At 36.2% G+C, this 27,725-nt stretch overlaps 1 protein-coding gene and 1 long non-coding RNA gene across 2 annotated transcripts; one reads left to right on the top strand and one right to left on the bottom strand.

Moving 5' to 3' along the window:
• Positions 1–10,023: 10,023 nt before the first annotated feature.
• Positions 10,024–10,518, bottom strand: LOC148197498 (uncharacterized). Its single transcript, XM_088092080.1, has one exon. It carries the CDS (start codon positions 10,516–10,518, stop codon positions 10,024–10,026), a length of 495 nt encoding a protein of 164 aa, XP_087948206.1.
• Positions 10,519–11,937: 1,419 nt separating this feature from the next.
• LOC148197497 (uncharacterized) lies at positions 11,938–14,891 on the top strand. The gene is made up of 3 exons (XR_015786572.1): positions 11,938–12,161; positions 12,274–12,483; positions 14,416–14,891. It is a non-coding gene; the product is annotated as an uncharacterized LOC148197497 (long non-coding RNA).
• Positions 14,892–27,725: the final 12,834 nt, after the last annotated feature.

The raw sequence follows: 27,725 nt of genomic DNA, 5'->3' as shown, positions 1-27,725 counted from the left end.
CATTGCAATTTTAATTCCAGTAGATTCCAATGTTTGATTTCTTTGTTCCAGCTTTTAATTGCTTTATTGTTAATCATTTTAATCGGTTCATTCCATTGCTTTGAGTCTTTTAATTTAGAAATCCAATTCTGTCATGTCTAGTACTGTGTTGTGGTTTATTTTGTCAAATTTCTGAGTTGAAACTGGTTTGGGATAAATCTGCTGTGTTGATTGGATTTTCAATAGAAGCACATGAGATGAGCAATGATGAATGAGCTTGTGCATCTTGAATTCCATCACAGTGCAGTTCCCGTTAATGCAGAATTTAAATCTGGTTTGAATCTGATTTAAAATGTGTTTTCTGAAATGCACCGTGTGAAGTTAAACATTGGTGATAATGGAATTACTGTAATGTGATGTGTGCATACCATATAAACAAGGAATTGTCCAAGACAATCAATCTGGTTGCACCATTCTGCAGAATCCATAACTCATTCAAGCAGCTTGACCGAACTGCACCTATCTTTGATTGATGTTTCTGAATTTTTTTTTGATTTTGAATCTGTCCAGATTAGAATTCATATTTGGATATCTTTTCAGTCATTCCTAGAGTCTGTTTAAGTTTGATTTGCTGTCCTAGAGTCATTTTAATTGATTACATATCAGTTTGATTCTTTTGCTAAAAAATTGGATGGTGAATTGGCCAAATTTGGTGTGAAATAGCAACTGCAATAGTCAAATTTTGATTTAAAAGCATTTAGCCTCTGCTGGCAGTTTGCACAAGTCATATTTGGTAAAACAAATTTGCTCAAATCATAAAATTAAGAGTCCAGATTTGTTTGTGCAAAATGACCATTCAAACCACCAATTTTTTAAGTATCTTTTTCTGGTATAGTTGCAGAATTTTAATTTGAAAGCTTGATTGAATTACTGCATCAAATTTAGTTCAGAATTGGTAGCAAAAGCTTGGTTCAATTGAATTAAAAGAAGTGCACAATTCAAATCTTACCATAAACTGCATTGTAAAAAGCTGTGTGAACCAGTGCCAAGCAAAATTTAAAATCTGATGCACATTTTTTTTCAGCTTTCTTCTAGGCATTTTATCAAACACTTTGCCTAGTTTACATTTGGTTTCGAAATTGATCAAAGCTGCAACTTATCTTTGTTTCTTGCTTTTCAAATCTACTCTAGATCCTTTCCTAAGTTCATTTTGAGTGCCACCATTCATGGGAAACCGATTAATTGATTGATTTAAGTTGTTTGAAAATCCTGCACATAAGCTGTTTGATAAAACTACAGTTGTGCATTCTGGTTTAACAGTTTTATGGCAGCAGCAGTGTTGTTTTTCTGGCTTAATAATTGATCATTGGTGGTCTGTATGAGCTCTTTGTTGGGTGCAGAATTATCTCAGGTGGTCCTACAACACTGGTAGCATTTTAGGGAGTGGATTGGAGCAAGGAAAGATCAACCTTGAGGCTGATTTTTTTGGTGCAGCAGACCCAAATTCTTCACTGGTCTGCATCAAACTGGTTGCTGCAACAGCAGCATAATTCACTTGCAGCTGAGAGAATTGCATGAATCCAAGCTGATTCATTACTTGTTTGAGAGCAACCAAAGCTGCCACATTCAACCACATCCTTGTTTTCCCAAATTTTGTGTTTCCTTTGTATTTTTGGTGTTTACTTTCTTTTTCAATTTTGTAAGTTGGCCATTTCAAGCAAGTGAAGTGGAAGAGCTCATAAGTGTTCTTCCCTCATTTGCTAACTTGACTAAAAGTCTCATCACTTTAAATTTGGTAGACGGTGAGTGTGTCTTAGATCCAAAGTCTAAGCCTCACCTAGGAGACCTCACTTTAATTGCTTGTCCCATTCTCAACTAGATAGCATATATCTTGTGCGAATAGGAAGCTCTCTTAGGGGTCCGAATTTAGAGTTAGGCTGTGTCTTTTCTTGGCTTTGTGTTTTCTTTGTTGTCTTTAAGACTTAAGTGGATTTAAGAGTGATTTTGATCTAAGGACTCTAGTAAGTAACTAGAAGCATATTTGGCAAGGATAAGGCCTGGTACTTAAGCATTCCTAGTGAATCACCTCCCTTACCTGGAATATTGCTTTCAAGTGAAAAGCTCTAGTCTTTACTTCAAGAATAACATTTAAGTCCATCATAATGTCTAGAAGGCATTCTCCTAGGATTAGTGATAGTGAAAAAGAACATTTTTCTCTTCAAACTTTAGTTAATGAATTCAAGGAAATAAGAAGAGAAATGAATGAAGAGAAAGCCAATAGAGAGCTTCAAAATGCTGTTATTCAAGATGAGTTGAGAATGATAAGGAAAAGTAAGTCTAGGGGAAGCCAGAGTGAAAACTCTCAAGAGGGAGGGATGTCTATGAGTTTGGGTGATTATTACCCTCATCAGCCTTCTACTTCTAGAAGGCATAGGAGAAATTCTCATGCACCCCCACCCCCTAAAGAAGTCAATGTGGTGTTGCCTCACTTCCATGGGAAGGACAATGTAGAGGCTTATCTTGATTGGGAGATGAAGGTAGAACAATTGTTTGAATGCCATCAAGTGAGTGAAGAGAGGAAGGTCTCTCTAGCTACCCTAAGTTTTCAAGGGTATGCAATGTATTGGTGGAACGCCTTGGTCCAAGAGAGGCTTAGACATCAAGCCCCTCCCATCCACTATTGGAATGATCTCAAGTCTGCCCTTAGGAGGAGACACATTCCCTCCTACTACAATAGAGAACTCATGGATAAACTCCAAAGGTTACAACAAAGGTCTATGACAGTTGAGGAATATAGACAAAAGATGGAGTTGTATATGATGAGGGCAGGCATAGTAGAAGGTCCAGAAACTACTTTAGCTAGATTTTTAAGTGGGCTCAATTTTGACATAAGAGATAGGGTTGAACTTCTACCTTATAGAGATTTGAATGATCTTGTTCAAATGTGTATAAAGGTAGAACAACAAAACTTGAGAAAATCTTCTTCTAAAAGAATTCAAGTTCAACCTACTTTTGAAAAGAAAATTTTTAAAGAAAAAGAGCCATTTAAACCTCTAGCCAAAATAGAAGAGAGACCCAAGAAAGAGACACCCTCACACACAAGAACAAGTGAAATCAAATGCTTCAAATGTCTAGGAAGGGGTCATGTAGCTACTCAATGTCCTACAAAAAGAAACATTATTTTGAAAGGCAAGGACATTTATAGTAGTGAAAGTGACACCCCAACTAGTACAAGTGAGAGTGAGGAAGAAGAGAGGGAAGAGGAAATATATGCTGATGATGGACAACTTCTCATGGTGAGAAGGATACTTAGCAACCAACCAAGTCTTGAACATATATCACAAAGAGAGAACATCTTTCACACAAGATGTAAAATTCAGGAAAATCATTGTTCTCTCATTGTTGATAGTGGGTCTTGTTGCAATTGTTGTAGCACAAGGTTGGTTGAGAAGTTGAAACTTGATATTATACCCCATCCAAAACCTTATAAACTTCATTGGCTAAATGAAGATGGGGATATAATAGTCAAGAATCAAGTGAAGTTGGCATTTTCCATTGGGAACTTCAAAGATGAAGTTTTATGTGATATAGTTCCCATGGAAGCATGTCATGTGTTATTGGGGAGACCATGGCAATTTGATCATCAAACTATCCATCATGGTCTAACCAATACCATCACTATCCATCAAAAGGACAAAAAGTTTGTGCTTCATCCTTTGACTCCTACCCAAGTGGCTAAGGATCAATCACAAATGAAGATTTTATGAAAGCAAGAACATGATCAAAAGAAAAAGTCAAAAAGAAAGGGAGGTATAGAAACAAGTGTGCCACCTAAGGTCACTCAACATGAAGTCCTTTTAAACAAAAAGACTTTAATCAATACACTTCAAGTTGAGCAACCTTCATATCTTCTTCTTTGTCAAGGGACACTTACATGCACATCTAGTGATTCAAAGACTTCAACTCTTTCTCCATCCATTCAAAAACTTTTGAAAGAATTTGATGATCTATTCCCACAAGAAATTCCAAAAGGGCTTCCACCCATAAGAGGAATTGAACATCAAATTGATTTCATTCCAGGGGCAGTTCTTCCTAATAGGCCAGCCTATAGGACAAATCCCCAAGAAACTAAGGAGATTGAGACACAAGTCCAAGAGTTGCTAGATAAAGGCTTAGTTCAAAAGAGTCTAAGTCCCTGTGCTGTACCAGTGTTACTTGTACCAAAAAAAGATGGGAAGTGGCGCATGTGTTGTGATTGTAGAGCTATCAACAACATCACAATCAAGTATAGACATCCCATTCCTAGGCTTGATGATATGTTGGATGAATTGCATGGAGCACAAATATTTTCAAAGGTAGATTTAAAAAGTGGCTATCACCAAATAAGAATTAAAGAAGGTGATGAATGGAAAACTGCCTTTAAGACCAAGTTTGGATTATATGAATGGCTAGTTATGCCTTTTGGTCTTACAAATGCTCCAAGCACATTCATGAGACTTATGAATCATGTCCTTAGGGATTGCATTGGGAAGTTTGTAGTTGTTTACTTTGATGACATCTTGGTATATAGTCAAAATTTGCAAACTCATGAAAATCATTTAAGAGTTGTTTTAACAATTCTTAGAACACACAAATTGTTTGCAAACTTTGACAAGTGTACCTTTTGTGTTGATAGTGTCATATTTCTTGGATTTGTGGTCACCAAAAATGGGGTTCATGTGGACCCAGAAAAAATAAAGGCCATCCAAGATTGGCCTCCTCCAAAGAATGTAGGAGAAGTAAGGAGCTTCCATGGGTTGGCAAGCTTTTACAGAAGAGTTGTTCCTAACTTCTCTAGTCTTGCTTCACCCCTCAATGAGTTGGTGAAAAAAGATGTTACATTCCATTGGGGGGATAAACAACAAAAAGCTTTTGAGCTACTCAAAGAGAAGCTCACACAAGCACCCATTCTAGCTTTGCCAAATTTTTCCAAAACTTTTGAGCTAGAATGTGATGCTTCAGGATTTGGCATAGGTGCAGTATTATTACAAGAAGGACACCCAATTGCATACTTTAGTGAAAAACTTCATGGTGCCTCTTGTAATTATCCCACCTATGACAAAGAACTCTATGCACTTGTGAGGGCTCTTCAAACTTGGGAACATTACCTTGTTGCCAAGGAGTTTATCATTCATAGTGATCATGAATCACTTAAGTATTTGAAGAGTCAACACAAGTTACAAAAGAGGCATGCTAAGTGGTTGGAATTCATTGAACAATTCACTTATGTTATTAAATACAAGAAAGGAAAATCCAATGTGGTGGCTGATGCTTTGTCAAGAAAAATTAATCTATTAGCCACATTGGGAGCTCAAATTCTTGGATTTAATAACATTCTTGAATTATATTCACAAGATCTTGATTTTGCTCATATCTATGAGGAATGTCTCAATAAACCTCAAGGAGGATTCTATGTGAAAGAAGGATATCTTTTTAAAGAAGGAAAAATTTGCATTCCTCAAGGTTCACATAGAAAACTCCTTGTTAAAGAGACACATGAGGGAGGATTAATGGGACATTTTGGGGTAGAAAAGACCCTTGGCATGTTGAAAGAAAAATTCTTTTGGCCTCACATGAGAAGGGATGTTCAAAGGCATTGCTTTAAGTGTATAACTTGTTTAGAATCTAAATCTAAATCAATGCCTCATGGACTGTATACTCCTTTGAATGTTGCTTCCACCCCTTGGGAAGAGATAAGTATGGATTTTGTGTTAGGTCTTCCCAAAACTTCTAGGGGTTTTGATTCTATCTTTGTGGTGGTAGATAGATTTAGCAAAATGGCTCATTTTATACCTTGCCACAAAGTAGATGATGCAAGCAACATTGCAAAGTTATTCTTTAGAGATGTGGTTAAACTTCATGGGTTACCTAAGGTAATAGTTTCGGATAGAGATACAAAATTTCTTAGTCACTTTTGGCGGACCTTATGGTCTAGATTAGGGACTAAGTTATCTTTTTCTACTACTTGCCATCCTCAAACAGATGGTCAAACTGAAGTAGTCAATAGATCTCTTTCCACTTTACTAAGGGTAGTTCTTAAAGGAAATCACAAATCTTGGGATGAGTACCTGCCTCATGTTGAGTTTGCCTACAATAGAGTAGTTCATGGAACTACTAAATTGTCTCCTTTTGAAGTTGTTTATGGTTTTAATCCTTTGACACCCATGGATTTAATACCCCTTCCAAATTCTATTGATTTTGTTCATCAAGATGGGGTATCTAAATCTAAGTTTATCAAAGAATTACATCACAAGGTTAAAAATCAAATTCAACAACAAAATGAGAAATATGCCAAGCAACACAACAAGGGCAAGAAAGAGTTAATCTTCAATGAAGGTGATCTAGTTTGGGTTCATCTTAGAAAGGAAAGATTTCCTCAACTAAGAAAATCCAAACTCAATCCTAGAGGAGATGGCCCTTTTAGAGTGATAAGGAGGATTAATAACAATGCCTATCAACTTGATCTTCCTCCTGAATATGGTGTTCATGCTACTTTCAATGTATCTGATCTTAAACCTTTTTCAGGATTTGATAGTGAAGATGAAGACCTTTTGGATTTGAGGACAAATCCTTCTCAAGAGGGAGGGGATGATACAAGAAGGTCTAGCACCATAGGACCCATCACAAGAGGGATGGCCAAAAAGCTCCAAGATGAGTATTCTCCCCAAGGTCAAATACTATTTGCTATTTTTGGATGGAAAATTGGAGAACAAGAAGATGTTACAAATTTGCCAAAACATGGAGAAGGGTAAAATGGACATTTTCACACAAGAAGGGGTGTGCTTATCCTTCTAAGGGGTGGCATTAGTAAAGTTTTTCTCTCCACATGTAAAACTCACGTGTTTCATAAGGCTTTCTAGAAGCCACACATTTAGCACATGGTTAGCATTTCAGATCTAAAAAGAAACGTGTAAAGGCTTGCTTAAGCTTTGAGATTGATCTATAAAAATCTCATAAGCAAAGCTTGTAGCTCACTTTTGAATACATGGAGTTTTACTATGCTGATGCATTTTTCCAGCAACCAGAACTCTGCCAAAAGTCACCTCTTATTGAGCTTTCCTTCTCCTTCTAGCTTCCTTCCAGTGAAGGCTTTCTGAGTTAGATAATCCACTCACCATAGAGCTCTGCATCCATCTCTACATCCATCTCTGCATCCAGATCTGCCTCCACTGCATTGACTATACTGCTGCTGCTAAATCACGTCTTCGTCCGCTGCCACTGCTTCTCGTGAGCCATATTCAACATTGCTCATGATTCCATTCATCATTCCACTGCCTTCAATCCTCACTTCTGCTGGAGCAACTTCACCAAAAAGAGAAGGTCATGCTTACTTGTTTAAATGACGACAGAAAAGAAAGAGAGGAGAGAGTAAAAGAAGAGACTGAGAGAAAAGAAAGAGAGGAGGGAGAAAACAAAGAAAAAGAAGAACTTGTGAGAGAAATAGAGAAGGACAACGTCTTAGTCAAAAAGGAAGTGTTACTGAAGGCACCATCCACTCCCATCATTCAAATAGATCTAAACCATGACAGGGGAGTTTTTCAATCCTTCTACTTTTCTCCTTTTACTAAGTTTTCTTTCTTTGTTCCAAAAATATTTTGCACAACTTTTTCACCTCCCTCTTTCCTTCTTTCCAACTATTCCATAAACATTTATGAAACATGTCATGAGTTAGTGTTACCCCTTTGGGTCCATTCAACTCAAGACAAAAATAATTTTTTCTCTAAAAATGGTCTCCTAGTTTTCACCACTAAATGCAATAAAAATATCAGGAGACTTTCTTTTACTATTACTTGTTTATATACATTGATTGGTCAACATAAATTCATTCACAAAATGTTTAATGATTTTTGCAGATTGACATTTGATCCAAGAGGAGCTGCTTTGGTTTATACACGAAATAAGTCACTAAATCTCTCTATGTTGCAGGCTTTTCAAGATTCGAGGTCGAATCCTCTCCAACCTGGGGGGGATGATATGATCATAAATGGGTCAAGTAGTGAAGAGTTTCAAAGTGACAAAAACACAAAAAGAGTAGTATAGGTTTCCTTTGGGCGTGTATTTGCCTTTTGATTTCTTTCTCTTAGTTCATGTGAATAATTGCTTATAAACTCTTCTTTCTCTTTAAGAGTAAGCAATGTGGGACTTTCCATAGCTTGGTCTTAAAAAGAATAGAAGAGAAAGTGAGCATTTTTAGGCGTGTAGGAGTTAGGAAGCATAGCTAGTGTTAGTTTTTGAACTCTAGGAGAACTAGGAAGCTTATAAACCCTTTTGGAATGAGATAATTAAGCAATGTGGGGCTCCCATGCACCTAGGGACGTTGCAGCTGCTGCTGGACAGAACTTGGAGCCTTCCAAGTCCCACATCTCTTGAAACTCATCATCAAAGTCATTCCAAAAGCTATATAAGCAACCTAGGGGTTCTTCTTTGTAGACACCTTACCTTTGCATTGAATGAAATTTGAGTTGAATTGCAATCTTGCATTCTTCTTTGAGATAGAATTTTGTCAATAAAGTCCCAAATTTGGGCAGGCCTTATCTTGCTCAAGCAAGTGGTGGTCCTCTTCATGATGCTTATCTTGGAAGCTTGTTCAAGTGGCGCATCTTCATTTCCTAAGTTTCCTTTTCTCTAATCTCTTCCATTTTTAGTTTCTCTTCCATTTCTTAAATGACATTTAGTATATTCTCTCTAGGTATGCACTTCCCCCATCAAATTACCTCGCAAGTTTAAAGATCCAGGGAGTTTCACTATTCCATGCACTATAGGAGATTTGGAAGTTGGAAGAGCTCTAATTGATTTGGGAGCTAGCATTAGTTTGATGCCGCTTTCTGTATTTAAAAGAATTGAGGGCTTAGAGCTCAAACCCACTAGAATGGCACTTCAATTGGCGGACAGGTCTCTTAAATATCCTTATGGAGTAGTTGAAGATGTGCTGGTCAAGGTAGACAAATTCGTTTTTCCAGTGGATTTTTTTATTATGGAGATGGAGGAAAATGGAGATGTACCTCTCATTCTTGGGAGACCATTTATGAAGACTGCCAGAGTTTTAATTGATGTGGATAATGGTAAGCTCAAATTGAGAGTTCAAGATGAAGAAGTAAATTTCGATGTATTTAAAGCCATGGCACATCCAAAAGATGACAAAGCATGTTTTCAATTTGATATACTTGATGAAGTTTGCATGGTGCAAGAAAGGATGGTACGTTATTCTTCTCCAGTGGAGAAAATTCTTATTGATGCTTGTGAAGATTTAAATGAAGAAGAAGAAAAATTGATTGATGAATGTATGATGGATTTGGAGACATTGAAGGAGATTCCAGTGGAACATGCTAAGTTTGAAACAATTGATACTAAAGAAGAAGTCAAACCAAAAAAGTTAGAATTAAAAATGCTACCATCACATTTAAAGTATGTTTTTCTAGAAGAAGATGGAACAAAGTCAGTCATCATTAGTAATTCTTTGCTTCCTGAAGAAGAAGAAAAGTTGGTAGAAATATTGAAAGCCAACAAAGAATGATGAATTCCTAAATACAAGAGAGTGGATTATGATTAGGCTTTCTTCGCCGAGACATCGGGTTTTAAGTAATTTAGAAAGTGGCATTAACATTAATGAAAAGAATGATGAATTCCTAAATACAAGAATGTGGATAGGATGAAATTGATAAACCCTAACAATATATTCATCCATATATTTCAATTCACGTGTTTTGTTTCTCCTTGCCCATTGATCATCACATGCATACATATTTACTTTTCAATCTTTTGCATTTGAAACTTACAACTGTTTGTTCACAAGTATTAATTAATCAATAAATCACATAACTGTCTAGGTCGTGAGTCCTTTGGGAGAACGATACTTGGTCTTACCAGGTTTATTACTTCATACGATTCGGTTACACTTGCCGAGGGTTAACAAGTTTTTGACTCCGTTTTCGGGGATTGAAGATTTGTTCATCAGTTGCCTCCCAGTAAGCACTTCTTTAACGTCACTAGCTTGACCCAATAAGCTCATGGATCCCTCAGCTTGATAACTATTGAGAGACATTTCACTTCTCCTCCCAAATTATGCTTGAGACATTGACCATTCACTACCCAACTTCTCTGTGGATCACGGGCAGCTGGATCTACCAATTCAATTGCTCCATGAGGACACACTTCCTTCATTGTGAATGGTCCTGACCACTTTGACTTCAACTTCCTAGGAAACAACTTCAAATGTGAATTGAACAACAACACCTGCTGCCTTGGTGTAAAAACTCTTTTTATCAGCTTCCTATCATGATAAAATTTTACCTTTTCTTTGTAGCTCCTCGATGAATCATAAGCATGCAACCGCATCTCTTCAAGCTCCAATATCCGCCTTCTGCGTTTATTTTGAATATTTGAGGGATCAAAATTCAAAAATTTTATAGCCCACAAAGCTTTATGCTCCATCTCCACTAGAAAATGACATGCTTTCCCATAGACTAGCTGAAAAGGTGATAAACCCATAAATGTCTTCATTGCCGTCCTATATGCCCAAAGAGCATTGATAACAGTTGAAAAACTGTTATTTTCATGCTTAAAATTGACACAAAAAGCAACCTTTACACTTAGAAACTGGCTTGAAATCATGCTTTTATCCATATTTTCAGAAATAAGAGAGCTGGACAGGTTTATGCTTGATTTCAGTGTTTTTGTGCAGGTTTTAAGGTGAATTTAGTGAAAGAAGTGAAGAAGGAGAGAGATGGAATCAGAAAAGTCAACCAGTCAACCAGAAAAGTCAACCAGTCAACCAAAAAGTCAACCAGTCAACTAGAATACGGAAAAAGTCAACCATACGAGTTTTGGGCCAGTTTTCTGCGATTTTATGATCTGTTTGGGCTTGGACCCGTTTTCTATTATTTTTATGTCCTATTTAAAGACCTAGATGTCTTAGGGTTTTGTATCTTTGGCAGAAACGAAGCAAACACTCTCTCTTCCACCCCTTTGAAGGAGGATCTTGGATGCTCAGGCATCATTGAAGGGGCTGATTTCTTCATTGTGGTTTACTAATGCTTAACAATGTATCTTTTGGTTTTGTGAATTATGTTTGATGCAGGGATGGCCTCCTCATCGGGCAAAAAGAATTAAGACTATAAGATCCAAGAAGAGGAAGATACAGAGGACAGCTCAGATTGATGAGGAGTTGAGATAGCATTTACTGATGAATGCTATCATAACTAGAGCAGGACTTATGCTTTTGTTGGTTTAAGTTTTCGAAACTTATTTATTTTTTGTTTTAGATTAGGGTTTGATGTACTCTATTGGAAACATGGTTTGTTATGATGGTTTGCTATTAACTGTGATTGTGTGATAAGTAATGCTTGATGATGATTAGTGATTGATTGATGTTGAGATAGATGTGCACATAAAATGCTTATACAGGTGATTCACAAGCTTTGTGAACAAATGCAGGTTATCATGATTGTGATTGTGAAATTAAGCAGGATGTGTATGTCAAATGTGAATGAGCTTATATGTGAGGTTTTGAGCTCCAGAGTTTTTGGTATGATTGAATGCTATTACTTTGAAAGCATGAATGACTTTGCCCAGGTTTTCTATGATTGAATCAATTGCTTGTTTTGCATCATGTGATCAAGGCCGTTTGTTGGAACCCTTTTTATTGGCCAAATTCATAAAGTTAGCCCACTAAAAGAGAACACTTTGTGTTCTATCCTTTGAACCCTTAGCCTTGAGCATACACTGAAACCCTTGATTGAAAATCTTTACCTTGAGTTAAGTAGGGTTGGGCATAATTCACAAAACTGTACTGAAACTACAATTAACTGAATTATATTATACTTAAAAAAACTAAACTTATTTTAACTAAAACTAATTAAACTATTTTACAGTTCAGTTAAAACAAACTGAACTCTATGCAGTTAACTGTGAACCACAGTTTTCACTCCCAAATTGGAAATCCTTGAAGCTAGGGTTCGAGAGGATTGAGAGAAATTGGAAGAGAGTTCCATGGTTACTTCGCGATGATGGACTAGGAGGCTCGATTCAATGGACCAGAGGTTGCCTACAAAGATTGAAGCTACAAAAGGGGATGATTGAGGGGCGCGAACAAAACATTTGCTTAAAGCTGGTGCGAAGTCACTCGAAGAGGAGCTGTTTCGCTGGTTTGGGTTTTTCTTTCCCTTCCATTTTTCCTTCCTTTAGTTTTTCTATAAAAAATGTTGTATAATAGTTTTTCTGTGGGGTTAGTTTTGATTACTCTAGGTTCTTTTTCAGTTTGATGGTGATTAGAAGATAATAGAGTTTTCAGTTTTTGAACAGTCGAAGGCTCGCCGCTGTTGAAGGCTCGCCGCCGTTCGAAGGCTCGCCGCCGTTCGAAGGCTCGCCGCCGTTCGAAGGCTCACCGCCGTCGAAGGTTCACTGTCGAAGGCTTTGCCACACTCTGCCGTAACACTTCTCCTTTAGCTGGAACTGTGCAACCCAAAGGTAATAATGTTTTTCCCTTTCCCTTTCAAAAGGGATATATGTTATGACTTTCTTGCATTATAAAGGAGTGTTTGTTTTAAGACCTTATTGTGGAGTCATTGTATCTGTGAATGATCTTTGCTTTAGCTAAAAAATTATGCTTATATTGGAATGTTTGTGCTAATAAATCTTTGTGGTATATTGGAATGGTTAACAAGATTTGTTGATACAATGTAGAATGAAAATTCATTGATTTGAGCATTATCATTTATCATTGATTTAGCAGACACCAACATGGCCTTTCAGAGGTTAGGAGCAGGTAATAGATAAAGCCATTTTCTTCAACTTTACCGGGGTAAACACCCACTTCTCTCTTTCAGTGTTATCACACAGGAATATATAATCTTGCAAGAAAAGTCACAACACAACAAACACAACAGGCATATGTACATTTCATATCTCCTTATATATAAACATGTCACATGTTTAGGAATGGACATCTTGACAATCATGTTCTGGATAACTTCATCCTGTATAATAATATCATTTGGTCCTTTAAAAAATCACTAATTTCATATTTGATTCAGCCATGTTTTGTTACCGAAATGATTCCTCTGATAGTCTTATGTTTGATTTTTGGTGTTTAACTGTATTTTTAGTGTAAATTTTTTAGCATAAGCATTCAGTAGGAATTTAGCATGTCATAACACTATATTAATGAATAGAATGACGTGATAATAGGATAAATTCCTATTAGATATGTGTGAAAAGCTTTCCATGCATATAATTTAACTCTTTTTTTTCATTTGATCATTCTTAAATGTTACAAAAATTTCATTTGATCTCTCTACACCAGAGACCAGGTAGAAAAATCTTTATATTTAGAGGAACTAAATGAGAAGAAACTCATGATATATACATGAGCCAAATAAGAAAGAAATACTGCACAACTATTTATATTTTTCACTTGGTAAAGAAAAATGTTTAACAGGAACACTAATTTGAAAGAAAAATGTGAAAACAAATTGGAAAATCACAAATGATGTTAGAGTTTAAAAAACCATATATATAAGGAAGGAGAACTTTTTAGAAAATGTAATTCACAGCTTGTCTTGATGCTGCACAATATAGAGAATTATGTGCTATGATGAGACCCTTTAATGGTTGATGTTTGTGATGAAATGACAGTAGTACCAATAACTAATAGACAAGTTATCAAAATTCTAGATATATCTCACACTAATACAACAATATTAGACCCCTACTTTAATCATTCTTCAAGTATATCCATGTTTCCTTTATTTCCTGATGTGGTTAGGATTTTTTTCTCATTGTTTATAGTTCTTTATTTTACCTTTACTGCTATGTTAGTAATATGTTACAGTTTAAATTATATTCGTTGCACCTTACCCTTCATTGCTCAATTGTTAAATCCTTATGTTTGGCTTGTGAGTATGCATTGGAAATTCTAGTTTCTGCATAATATAATTTTAGCAGTCCAGTTCATTAGTTCTGTTTTAGCATTTAACCCATCAGAGGATTTTTCATTTCACTAATCTTTTAGTTCAACTAGTTGTAGTTCAATATTAAAGTAAATGAAATAATAGTTGTTTTTTATCATTCTGGTAGCTTCCAGATCTTAAGTAAGTGAATTACTTCTGCCATCCCATTTCCAGACACCTTCTTGGAAATTTCTGAATTTGTTTTCAGAGTTTATCACAACACTTTCATCAATGTAGTGATGTGATTTCTGAATTTCTGAATTTGTTTAGCTTGTTTTGAATGTCAAGAGTAGACGTGAAGTTTACTGTTCTTGTTTGTCTCAATCCCAATGATTGATTTTGCAATCAGCTTGCAGGTGATGAACAAATTCTTCTTTGGATTACATTACATTGATAATGTTTTATTATGTTTTATTTGTATTAGCCTAATAAAACATAATGCTTTTTACAGTTCGTTGGCTGGTCCAGTTTGGAATGAAAAGCAGTGATGTGCAACAGGATTACTCAGTTTGGAATGAAAAGCAGTGATGTGCAACAAGATTACTGCATGCATTATAAGTAAACTAAAAATTAGTTTACTGAACTGCACTGTACTATGAGTGGACTAAAAACCAGTGCAGTTCAGTTCACCCGAACTACTTTTAGTTCAGTTTAGTTTAGGAGAACTGTTTTATAGTTAACTGCAAATTTTTATAGTATAGTGCAGTGCAGTATACTTTGCCCACCCCTAGAGTTAAGTAGAAGATCTTGTGTGGTATTGTTAAATGTTCAAGTTTGGGGTTGTTGGGAAAACATGAAAAAGGAAAAGCATTGAGCTAAGAGCTAAAAAGTAAGAATATGCAAAGAAAAAAAGAAAAAGAAAAGAAAAGAAAAAGAAGCAAAGCTCAATGCAAATGCAAAGGCAAGTTGGGAAGAATAAGAATAATTGTGTTGTTATGATTCTCTTAACTCAAGGATTTTGTGATCCAGAAAAACCAATTTTCTTGTTAGCCCAGCCACATTATAAGCCATTGAAAAGTCCTTGTGATGATGCATGCTTGTGATGTTATGATTCTCTTAACTCAAGGATTTTGTGATCCAGAAAAACCAATTTTCTTGTTAGCCCAGCCACATTATAAGCCATTGAAAAGTCCTTGTGATGATGCATGCTTGTGAATGTTTTTGATTGTGGTAAAATGAAAGGCAAAGTTGATTCATGTAACATTGTGATAGTGGAGTGAATGAGTGAAACATTTTACCTCTTATACACTTGTGTGTTGAGTGAAACACTTTACCTAGTGAGGAAATATTCCATAAGCACATGAACATCCATGCTTAATTGATTGATCATTCATGAAAAATAGCATTTGTTGGAATTTAAATGACTTTGTGAACACTAAAGCATGTGCACATCTTGATTGAACTCTTGGTCATAAGTTTGAGTGAAGTTGTTACTTATCTTGAAAAAGAGGATTTTTGAATGAGTGAACCATCATATGAATTGGTTGAAGATTGAGTTACATCTCGTTTGCTTGAGGACAAGCAAAGTTCTAAGTTTGGGGTTGTGATAACAGTTGAAAAACTGTTATTTTCATGCTTAAAATTGACACAAAAAGCAACCTTTACACTTAGAAACTAGCTTGAAATCATGCTTTTATCCATATTTTCAAAAATAAGAGAGCTGGACAGGTTTATGCTTGATTTCAGTGTTTTTGTGCAGGTTTTAAGGTGAATTTAGTGAAAGAAGTGAAGAAGGAGAGAGATGGAATCAGAAAAGTCAACCAGAAACCAAAAAAGTCAACCAGTCAACCAGAAAAGTCAACCAGTCAACCAAAAAGTCAACCAGAATACGGAAAAAGTCAACCATATGAGTTTTGGGCCAGTTTTCTGCGATTTTATGATCTGTTTGGGCTTGGACCCGTTTTCTATTATTTTTATGTCCTATTTAAAGACCTAGATGTCTTAGGGTTTTGTATCTTTGGCAGAAACGAAGCAAACACTCTCTCTTCCACCCCTTTGAAGGAGGATCTTGGATGCTCAGGCTACCTCTTCACCTTTCTAGGGTTTTATCCTTCATTCTTTCATTATTGTTCATCTAGGTTCACCATGAATATGGTGAACTAAACCTTGTATGTTTGTTGGGGAATCAATGTAATCTTTTGAAGCTCTCATATATGGAATTTGTGCTTGCATCTTAATCTAAGATTTATACTTTCTTTCATCATTAGTTAGGGTTTTTCCTCTTTGCTTAATGCTTGCTTTGTTTAACTCATTCAATGGATGATTATTGATTTTGTCTATACGGGAACGTACGGGGAAGTCTAGATCCGGGGAATCTCTCCCAATATTATATTGGTTGTCGTTAAGCTCCTACACTTGATGAACTAATTATTAGGAATGCTAGGAATTGTATGAACTCGTAATTAGGGAGAAGCCTTCTTGAAAGGTACTTTAGAGAGTGGCATTAACAATGATGATTTGAATGTTGAATTCCTAAAATATATGAGAGTGGATAAGATGAAATTGACCCCCAACAACATATTCATATATATATTTCATTGAAAGTGCTTGTCTTTTGCTTTTGCCATTGATCAAAACTCATGCATACATGTTTATTTTCTATTTTGCATATTAAACTCCAAATATTTCGTTCTTAAGTCTTAGCTAATCAACAAATCACATAACTAAACTAGGCCGTGAGTCCTTTGGGAGAACGATACTTGGTCTTACCGAGTTTATTACTTGAAACGATTCGGTCATACTTGCCGATTGTTCAACAAGTTTGTGACATCATATTTTGGTGATCATAAATTTGTCCATCAAGCATCATCCAGTTTCTATAACCAATCCTTTCTTGATGGAGCAACTATTTTCTCTAAAATGCTCTTTATCTCCCTGTTAGACACCTCAACTTGTCCATTTGTCTGTGGAAGATAAGGTGCAACCACCTTATGTCTAACACCATAATGTTTGAGTACTTTTGCAAGCTGAAAGTTACAAAAATGAGATCCTCCATCACTAATAAGTACTCTTGGAGTTCCAAAGCTTGAAAAAACCTGCCTGTTCAGAAATTTAATCATAGTGCTAGCATCATTCATGGGACAAGCCAGAGCTTCCAACCATTTACTCACATAATCCACTGCCAAATATATATTTATTGTTGAAAGATGGTGGAATGGGTCCCACAAAATCAATACTCCAGCAATCAAAGACTTCAACCTCTAAAATGCCTTGTAATGGCATCTCATGACATCTTGAAATAGCCCCAGTCCTTTGACATTTATCACAATTTCTAGCATGATTATGAGCATCTTTAAACAGGGTAGGCCAATAAAATCCTGACTGGAGAACTTTTGCTGCTATTCTTTCTCCATTAAAATGTCCCCCATAAGGTGAATCATGATAGTGCCAGAGAATTCGTTTTGCTTCTTCATTTGTCACACAGCCTCATAAGATTATCAGCTTCAATCTTGAACAAATAAGGATCATCCCAGATAAACTGCTTGGCATCATGTAAATTTTTTTTTCTTTGTTGCCAATTAAGATCTTCTAGAATTACTCCTGCAGCTTTGAAATTAGTCATATCAGCACACAACGACCGTTGTTGGATATACATGAGTGTTTTATCTGAAAAAGATTCCCAGATTTCAGCTTCCTTGCTTGTAACTTCACTATTAACCAACCTAGATAAGTGATCAGCTATTACATTTTCACTTCCCTTTTTGTCACGAATCTCCACATCAAACTATTGTAGTAAGAGCACCCGTCTAATCAATATCGGCTTAGAATCTAACTTGGTTAGAAAATACTTTATAGCTGCATGATCTGTGTAGATTATCACTTTAGACCCAATGAGATAAGGTCTAAACTTGTCCAAAGCATACACAATAGCAAGAAATTCTTTTTCTGTGGTGGCATAATTTAATTGAGCTTCATTCAAAACCTTACTAGCATAATAGATAATATGAAATACTTTCTCTTTTCTCTGACCCAACACAACGCCTATTGCATAACCACTGGCATCACACATCAATTCAAAATTTCGATTCTAATCTGGAGCTACAATCACTAGGGCTGAGATCAATTTGCTTTTCAAGATGTCAAAAGCTTTTAAACATTCTTCATTCATCACATCACAAATGGTACATCTTTAACCAGCAAATTACTCAACGGTTTGACAATCTTTGAGAAGTCTTTAATAAATCTTCTATAAAACCCAGCATGGCCAAAAAAACTTCTAATTCCCTTCAAATTTGTTGGTGGAGGAAGTATCTCAATGACCTCTACTTTGGCTTTATCCACTTCAATCCCCCTAGCAAAAATTTTGTTACCTAACACAATTCCTTCTGTTACCATGAAATGACATTTCTCCCAATTAAGCACAAGATTCGTTTGAACACATCTCTTGAGGACAATATCTAGATTCGCCAAACACCTTTGGAATGAATCTCCAAATACTGAAAAATCATCCATGAAGACTTCAATACACTTCTCTATGAGATCCAAAAAAATTGCCTGCATACACCTTTGAAATGTAGCTGAAGCATTACATAACCCAAATGACATCTTTCTGTAAGCAAATACACCAAATGGACACGTAAATGTTGTCTTCTCCTGGTCTTTTGGATCTACCACAATTTGATTGTATCCAGAATATCCATCTAGGAAGCAATAGAAAGCCTGACCCGCCAATCTTTCCAGCATCTGATCCATAAGAGGAAGGGGAAAATGATCCTTCCTAGTGGCCTTATTTAACTTCCTATAATCAATGCACATTTGTCACCCAGTAACATTCTGAGTAGGAATAAGTTCATTCTTCTCTTTATAGATTACTGTTATCCCACCTTTCTTTGGCACTACCTATACTCGACTCACCCATTCACTGTCAGAGATCGGATATATAATGCCATCTTCCAAAAGCTTCAATACTTCTTTTCTAACCACCTCCTTCATCACTGGATTTAACCTTCTCTGTGGTTGAGAACTTGGTCTATATTCATCCTCCATAAATATTTTATGCATGCAGTAAGTTGGACTTATACCCTTGAGATCTGAAATTGACCACCCAATAGCTTCTTTCTTGGCTTTCAATATTTCCACCAACTTTTCTTCTTCTTCAGGAAGCAAAGAATTACTGATGATGACTGGCTTAGTGATAACAGTTGAAAAATTGTTATTTTTATACTTAAAATGGACCTTACAGACAACCTTTATGACTTAGAAACTAGCTTGGAATCATGCTTTTGTTTATGTTTTTGAAATAAGAGAGTTGGATGGGTTTTGATACTTGGTTTTCCTTGTTTTTGCAGGTTTTAAGATGAATTAGATGAAATAAGTGAAGAAGGAAGAAGTTGGAATCATAAAAGGAAGTGAAAAGTGCACAAAAGAGAAGACACGAGTACCGCTGAGCGGAAATTACCGCTGAGTTGCGTTCTTGAGTCTTGTAGTCACCGCTGAGGGGCGAATACAGCTGAGCGTCAAAACTGAAGTGTCGCGCTTACCGCTGAGCGCCATTTTTATGGGCTTGGGCTTACTTTTTTGTAATTTTTAGAATAATATATAAGGTTTTAGTCGACCTAGGTTAGACATCTTTGGCTGGAACGAAGCAGAAACACACTTTTTCACCCCTTGGAGGAGGATTTTGGATGTGGAAGCTCCATCATTCAAATTCTAGGGTTTATTCTTTCATTCTTCCATTGTTTTTCACCTAGTTTCACCATGAATATGGTGAACTAAACCTTTATTGTTGTTGGGGAATCAATGTAATCCTTTGAAACTCTCATGTATTGAATTTGTTCTTTATGATATAAGCTTTCTTTCATTAATTATTAGGGTTTTTCCTCTTTGTTTAATGCATGCTTTAATTAACTCATTCTATTGCATGATTATTGATTTTATCAATATGGACACATACGGGGAAATCTAGATGTGGGGAATCTCTCCCAATATTAGTATAAACCTAGACGTAAGAGTATGATGGTTGGTTGCCTTTAAGCTTCTGTTCTTTATAATGCATGAGTAATTGCTAGGGAGACAAGACATTGTAAACTAGTGATTATGAATAGGATTTCTTCGCCGAGACATCGGGTTTAAGGTAATTTAGAAAGTGGCATTAACATTAATGAGGAAAGATGAATTCTAGAATACATGAGAGTGGATAGGATGAAATTGATAAACCCCAACAACATATTCATTCATATATTTCAAACTACGTATTTTGTTTCTTCTTGCCCATTGATCAATACATACATTCATATTTACTTTTCAGTATTTTGCATTTAAAATGTCAAAGAATTGGTTTTACAAATCTTAGATAATCAATAAATTACATAACTGTCTAGGTCGTGAGTCCTTTGGGAGAACGATACTTGGTTTTACCTGATGGACGAACGCCCGAGGAGAGGCCGACGAAGGCGCGACGCGGACTCCTCGAAGCTTCCTCCAGAGAGATGACGCAGCGGAAAAAACAAAAACTCGAAGAAGAACAAGAACTAGAGGGTTAAATTCGATAGAAACCCTAAAATGGAAGGAAACCTAATACTAACCGATTAATCGGTTCAAAATGAAGATTGAACGGTGGAAAAGGTTTGGAACGAATCAAGAGTGATTTTAATCGGCTAAAATCAGAGAAAATGATGAAAGATGAAGAAACCCTAACCAAAGGTGCAGATGATTCGGTGACAGTGGAATAAGGATGAAGAAACTGGTGAATCTGAGACTTACTGAAGCAAAGAAATGGATCTGTGATGAAGAATGGTTGGTGATGATGAAGAACATTCTCGAGAGAGAAACGTGAATGAAAAAATAAGTGAAGAGTGATGTGCTGATGAGGATACGAAAGAGGACGCGTGGCTGCTGAAGGTGTAGGCAGTTTGGAGTGCTGATGTGAGGTAGCAGCGAAGAATAGTAGCGAGGAAACGAGAGAAATAAATGGAGCACAGTGGAATTCAAAGAAAATGAGAATAAGGCAGTGTGCAAGGAAGGTGGCTAGAGGGAGTCTTTGGACTCTCTAACCTGACTTTCAAGAGAGAATTGTTTCTATTTCAGAAAACTTAATTCTCATTAATCTCAAAAGTCCTAATACAAGAGAGGACTTGATGGACGAACGCCCGAGGAGAGGTCGATTGAAGTTGTGCGAGCTCGATTCAGACTCCTCGAAGCTTCTCCGACGAATGAAGACGCAGCGGAATGGAATAAGAAACTCGAGATTGAAGGGAAAAACGGAGACCGGACACTGGAAAACCTAGGATCTAGGTTTTAATCGGTGGAAACACTAATCGGACACGAAGAAACCCTAAAATGGTGATGAGGCTCAATATAAACCGATTAATCGGTTCAAATGATTCGGATGATCGGTGAAAAGTGAAGGTCAAAGGGATTAAGGTGTTTGAACGGTGGAAAATGGTGGAAGGAAGTGGAAACCCTAGAAGAAGATGTGGTAATGTAATGAACGAAGATAAAATACCTTCGAAGATGCGTATGGAGTGTGGATCTGTGGTTGGAGACGAGGAACTCTCGAGAGCGAGAGTGAGACGCTCTGAGACGTGGATGGATGCGCGAGAGAAAGAAATGAGAGGCACGATTCTGCGAGAGTGAAGGAACGAGAAATGAAATGTGGATGTGCGTGTTTGAGGCGCGAGGGAAAAGAGGACGCGTGTGCTAAGCCACTGACGCGGATGGGAGCGATGTTGCGTGTTGAGAGAAGCACGGTGATAATGAAAAATGAAAGGGAGAGAGAGTGTGCTTGGAAGGTGGCTAGAGGGAGTCTTTGGACTCTCTAGCCTGACTTTCAAGAGAGAATAATTTCTATTTCAGAAAACTTAATTCTCATTAATCTCAAAAGTCCTAATACAAGAGAGGAGTTGGATATTTATAGTAACCCATACTCCTTAAGAGCTAAGCTAGGAAAAGTAAAAATACAAAAGGAAAACTAAGTCAAGTAGGATTCCATCATGCGCTCCCTCTTAAGAAAAGATTTGTCCTCAAATCTGGCAATCGCCTTATGAAGAAACTCCACACAATCTTTGGGAGCATGGCCATCTTGGAGTGGCCTTATTCTTTTATATTAACTTTTTCTTCCTCCTGGATCAAACACAAATCTACAATAAACATCAAATATATTTTCAATTAATACCAATCCAAGAAAGAATTTTTTTATAAAAACAAGGAAATAAGGACTTCTAATATTTTGTGTTATCACATTTGGAAATTCTAGAAGTCCAAATTCACTTTCATCTTGAGTTATTTCTTTCCTAAAAGATTTGAATAATTCAAGATTTAAATTGTTATATTTTGAAAAAGTTTGCATAGAATATGAGATGACAATTTGTTTGAAAGAGAAGTTAAGTTTTGAAAAATAATCAATTATTGGAGAAGAAGTAAAGATTTGGAAACCTTCCCTTTTAAGTTTTATGGTCTTTGGAAGAATAGGATTTGTCATAAGGAACAATTTCTCCTTTTCCTTCTTCTCTCTTTCTTCTTCTCTTCTTAATTCCTCTCTTCTTCTCTCTTCTCTTTTCTCTATTTCTTCTCTCTCTTTCTTCTCTTCTTTCTTTTCTTCCTTTTCTTTTCTCTCAATCTCTCTTTCTCTTTTCTTATCCTTGATCTCTTTAAGTCTTGCCCTAAATTCTAATTCTCTACGAAGAAACCCATGATCATTTAAACTCTCAAGAAATAATTTTCCATCATTAATGCAATCCCTAATTAGTTCTAGGTTTCTTTTAATGCTTGAAGGCACAAACTTTCTTCTCATGCAAGCTTTTAAATCATGCCAATCATGTATGGAGGACTTTCTACCTTTCCTAACATGATATTGTCTTTCATTCCACCACTCTCTTGCATGCACTTCTAACTTAGAGAGATATATACTAAGAACATAATATTCACTCTCTTCACAAAACCAAGGATTTATTTTATCAATTTCTTTTTCCCAAGCTAGGTATGTTAATGTACCTATGTCTTTACCAAATGATGGAAGATTCCTAGCTTGTTTAAACATTTCATCAACTTTATCTAACCTAGAAGACCTATATGAACTATAAGAAGACATCTTTGTTTTTAAGAGTTTTCTTAATTTAGAGGGTTAAAAACTTTCACCTAGACAAGTCCCAGGTAAGAGAGGTGAGCTAAAGAGCTGCTTAAGTACCAAGTCTTGCCTTGCCAGAAATGTCTTAGGTTACTAACTAATTACCCCTTAAACTAAAATCACCTTTAAAATCAAAGGACACCACTCAAAAACAAACAATTAAACACAATTAAAAGACTAGACTCTCGGACTCTAATGTGATAAGGCTTAGAGTTTAATCCCTTTTAGCCTAAATCACCCCTAAACGTGAAACACAAATCACACCATCAATATTAAAGTCTACTCCTATGGTGAGGCTTGTAGCTTTGGCTAACAAGACACACTCACCTGACTAACTATGTTAAAATTAAAGCAAGTAAAGTTGCCAAGAGTTTGAAAGAGCACCAAGGACTCTTCCAAAGAACTTGGACTTTATAAAAGGCCCTTTTACAAAACAAAAGCTAAAGCTAACAGTGGCTAACACCAGCCTATTACAAACAATTTGAACAAATCAAATACAAAGAAAGCAAACTATGCTACGGTCCTGGTCCTCTTCTCCATTTTGTTGCTCAACTTTGTTGTTGCTTCTAGAATCAATTTGTCTTGAATTTTCCAGGCCAGTTCAATCCTACAAAAGTAAATGCACAGAGCTGCAATCAAAATTTCATTAACTAGAACAAATTGCACAATGAAAACACATAACAGTAAGAACTTCCCTTTTATTCTCTGGCCTTCACGTGTGCAGTTGTTGATCCTGACAGCTAATAGAATTGTTTTTGCTCTCAAATTGTTCCAAGTATTCTGCACAGTTAATTTTCAACCAAAATCAACAGAATATTCATGCAATATTATCATTTACATCACTTACAAGCTAAAACAGAATAGCAATTCACAACAAAGGGTAAGTTAGACAACTTCCCTATTTGAATGATTGTTTCTAGCCTGTTTCAAGCTCCACACTGAGATGTTTCTGCTACTGTTTCTTCAGTAATATTCTGCTCAAGTAATGATTCATTCACATCAGCTCTGCACACATAAATCCAACAAAATCAGACCAGATTTCATTAGACACATGCAAATGGTCATTATACCAGAATCAAAAGGATATAAGTCTACGCTGAAACCAAACTGATTAAACAACCACCCTAGTCTAATCAAAATCAAATTAATCCAATGCAATGCAGAACAATTCCAATTCAGATTCAGATTCAGATTCAGATTCAGATTCAGATTCAGATTCAGATTCAACACTTGAAATTATGCTAATCAAAGACAAGCTATAACAGGAATAGTTCAACTAAAACAGAAGCAATTTAAGGTGAAAGACTCCCTTTAGTTCAACACTCCCACAAGAAGTGTTTCTACCTCTGGTTGCTTAATCTATACTCTGTTGAGGTGCTATAGTTGTATCAGTGAAGGTTCTGGTCTGCACTCCCAAATCCCACTCAATGCTGCAGTTTATCTATACACCAAGATCCTAGAGAAAAAACAATAAAAATTCAGAATTGATAACAGCACAATTCAGATTGGATTATTATCAACACAGAAAACAAATCCCAGCCCTAATCTAGACTTTCTCCCTGCATTGGTGTTGCTGAACCCTTAAAAGATCATGTCAGCTTTCAATCAACAAGTACAACTTCCAATTTATTAGTCTGAATTAACATAAAGAAACAGTTTGCGCATGTTAAGAAAAAAAAATGAAACCATATGATATCCAAACAGAATATTCAAGCAAATATGATTTACTATTTTTAGTCATGCACAAATCTAACACGAAACTGCACAATAGAATAAAGAGACTCCCTATTCAGCTTGGTGTAGTTTATGCAGGTAGCCAAGCTCCTTTTGCTCCACTTGAGGTACTCTTGTGTTAGACTTCCCACACTTACAAACTGCTTTTGAACAACTTTACTCCCTGTAAATGTTAATCAGAACAAAAACTGCACAACTGAATGGTCAGCACATTTCAAGTTCAAAACTTATTTCAGCACTTAAACGAGAACACACTCTCAACAAGAAATTTGGCTCTTAGATGCAGCCACACAAAAACTCACAAAAATCAGTCTCTCTTAAAGCTTAAAGCACTCAAAATGGAAAGGTTTGGAAGGACACAAACCTTCTTTCAAATTCCAGAAACCAGAGTGTAACAAGCTTCTCAATCAAGAATGGCTAGGCTAAGGTCAAAATCAGAAACCAGAACAGAACAGGACAACCACAAAACAATGACAGCACAGCAGATCTATTGCTTAAGACAACTCTAGATCAGATGAATAAAAGCAAACAAAAGCTCAATTAAAGAACAGCAGAACAGAATGAACATATGAATTAGACAAAACTAAGATAGCCAATCAGGACAAGCAAGAAACAAAAATTTTTTTTTAAGAGGAAAGTACACAAACTGAACCTACCAAAGGATCTAGAACAGATTAAAAACACAAGAAAAAAACCAAGCAAGTTGAATCAGAATATAAAATCAATATTCTAGTATTGACATTCTAAACTGTTTGAAGAAAACTCTCAATTAAATCAACTCAAATTGCAACATTCTTCACTTCTGATTTTGGAACCTTTATATTGAACTGCACAGGTCCAATTGCCTTTTACTTGTATATTACACTTTTCACAACCTGTTTTTTTTTTTAAACAAATTCACAGACCTTAAGCTCTTTTCACAGTTCAATATGATGTATAAAACCCAAACATATACAAATTTCAGTTATACTGATTCAACTTTGCTCAAAACAAACACAACCTGGTGGTTTTGAAAATATGAAATTCGTTCTAGCTGCAATTCTCAAATCTGACCCTTATAACACCTTGAATATGTCAAATAAAATTGGTTTATACTAGAATAGGGCACACAAAAACAGCAGCTATCACAGAAACTGGAATTTCACTTTTAAACAGCAAATTGTGCATTAGAATAGCTCAAGTATACCACCAACTCTATTTATTCAGAATTACAATGATTGGAAGCAACAATTAATATGACTCTAGAATTTGATGAAACTAGAAGCTTAGCAATGAACTAATACTAAGCTGAATAGACACACACTCAAGAACATTAACACATACTTCAAAGAAAACCAGTTCGGTGTAGCTGGCCAAATTAGAGACTGATGCTGCTGTAAGCATCTTGCACCCAAGCTCAATGCAACATTTCATAGCTTAATTGGTGTGCATTTGCTATCCACAAGCAGATTCAACTTTCAGCTCACAGAATTTCAGAAGTGCAATACAATTACATGTAATAGTCAGCATCAAAAACTCAACAGCTTCAGATAAATGAAATGACATTAAAACTGCTGTTGAAGTCTGTCATCAAGCTCATTCAATTGAATGTCACTGCTTATGATGATGGACAGATCTTACTCAAAGCAAAAATTCAATTGAATCAGTTAAACTCAGATTTAATTGACAATTAAAACAAAGTAACATGACATAGATAAAACAGAAATGGATTTTAAAACTTAAAAGACTCAAATAAGAAGATTCACCGAATTAAAATGAAATAAGACTCAAGGCACAGGAAACGCAACTTGGAAACCGAAATAGATATGAAGAGCTTCAAAACACGAAACACAAACAAGATTTGCAACAACTCAAATCAGAAAAACAAATCAAGACATTAAAGGAAAATGATGAACAACTCACAAGCTAAACAGATCAACACGATTTGAAATTAGAGACGCGAGACAAACAAAAACACGACTGAATCAAATGAAACAAAACTCAAAGAATAGAATCAAACCGAGACAAAATAAGATGAACCGAGACAACTCGAAACGCAAGAACAGAAGACAACTCGAAACAGAGACGAACCGAGATACTTACCTCTGAAGCGTGCTCGAACCTGAGCTCTGATACCACTTGATGGACGAACGCCCGAGGAGAGGCCGACGAAGGCGCGACGCGGACTCCTCGAAGCTTCCTCCAGAGAGATGACGCAGCGGAAAAAACAAAAACTCGAAGAAGAACAAGAACTAGAGGGTTAAATTCGATAGAAACCCTAGAAATGGAAGGAAACCTAATACTAACCGATTAATCGGTTCAAAATGAAGATTGAACGGTGGAAAAGGTTTGGAACGAATCAAGAGTGATTTTAATCGGCTAAAATCAGAGAAAATGATGAAAGATGAAGAAACCCTAACCAAAGGTGCAGATGATTCGGTGACAGTGGAATAAGGATGAAGAAACTGGTGAATCTGAGACCTACTGAAGCAAAGAAATGGATCTGTGATGAAGAATGGTTGGTGATGATGAAGAACATTCTCGAGAGAGAAACGTGAATGAAAAAATAAGTGAAGAGTGATGTGCTGATGAGGATACGAAAGAGGACGCGTGGCTGCTGAAGGTGTAGGCAGTTTGGAGTGCTGATGTGAGGTAGCAGCGAAGAATAGTAGCGAGGAAACGAGAGAAATAAATGGAGCACAGTGGAATTCAAAGAAAATGAGAATAAGGCAGTGTGCAAGGAAGGTGGCTAGAGGGAGTCTTTGGACTCTCTAACCTGACTTTCAAGAGAGAATTGTTTCTATTTCAGAAAACTTAATTCTCATTAATCTCAAAAGTCCTAATACAAGAGAGGAGTTGGATATTTATAGTAACCCATACTCCTTAAGAGCTAAGCTAGGAAAAGTAAAAATACAAAAGGAAAACTAAGTCAAGTAGGATTCCATCATTACCAATTTTATAACTTGATACGATTCGGTTACACT

The sequence above is a fragment of the Vigna umbellata genome, chromosome 5 (genome assembly GCF_029865625.1).
Source record: "Vigna umbellata cultivar VRB3 chromosome 5, Vumbellata_1.0, whole genome shotgun sequence".
Classification (NCBI taxonomy): domain Eukaryota; kingdom Viridiplantae; phylum Streptophyta; class Magnoliopsida; order Fabales; family Fabaceae; genus Vigna; species Vigna umbellata.
This window is presented reverse-complemented; position numbering and strand designations above follow the sequence as displayed.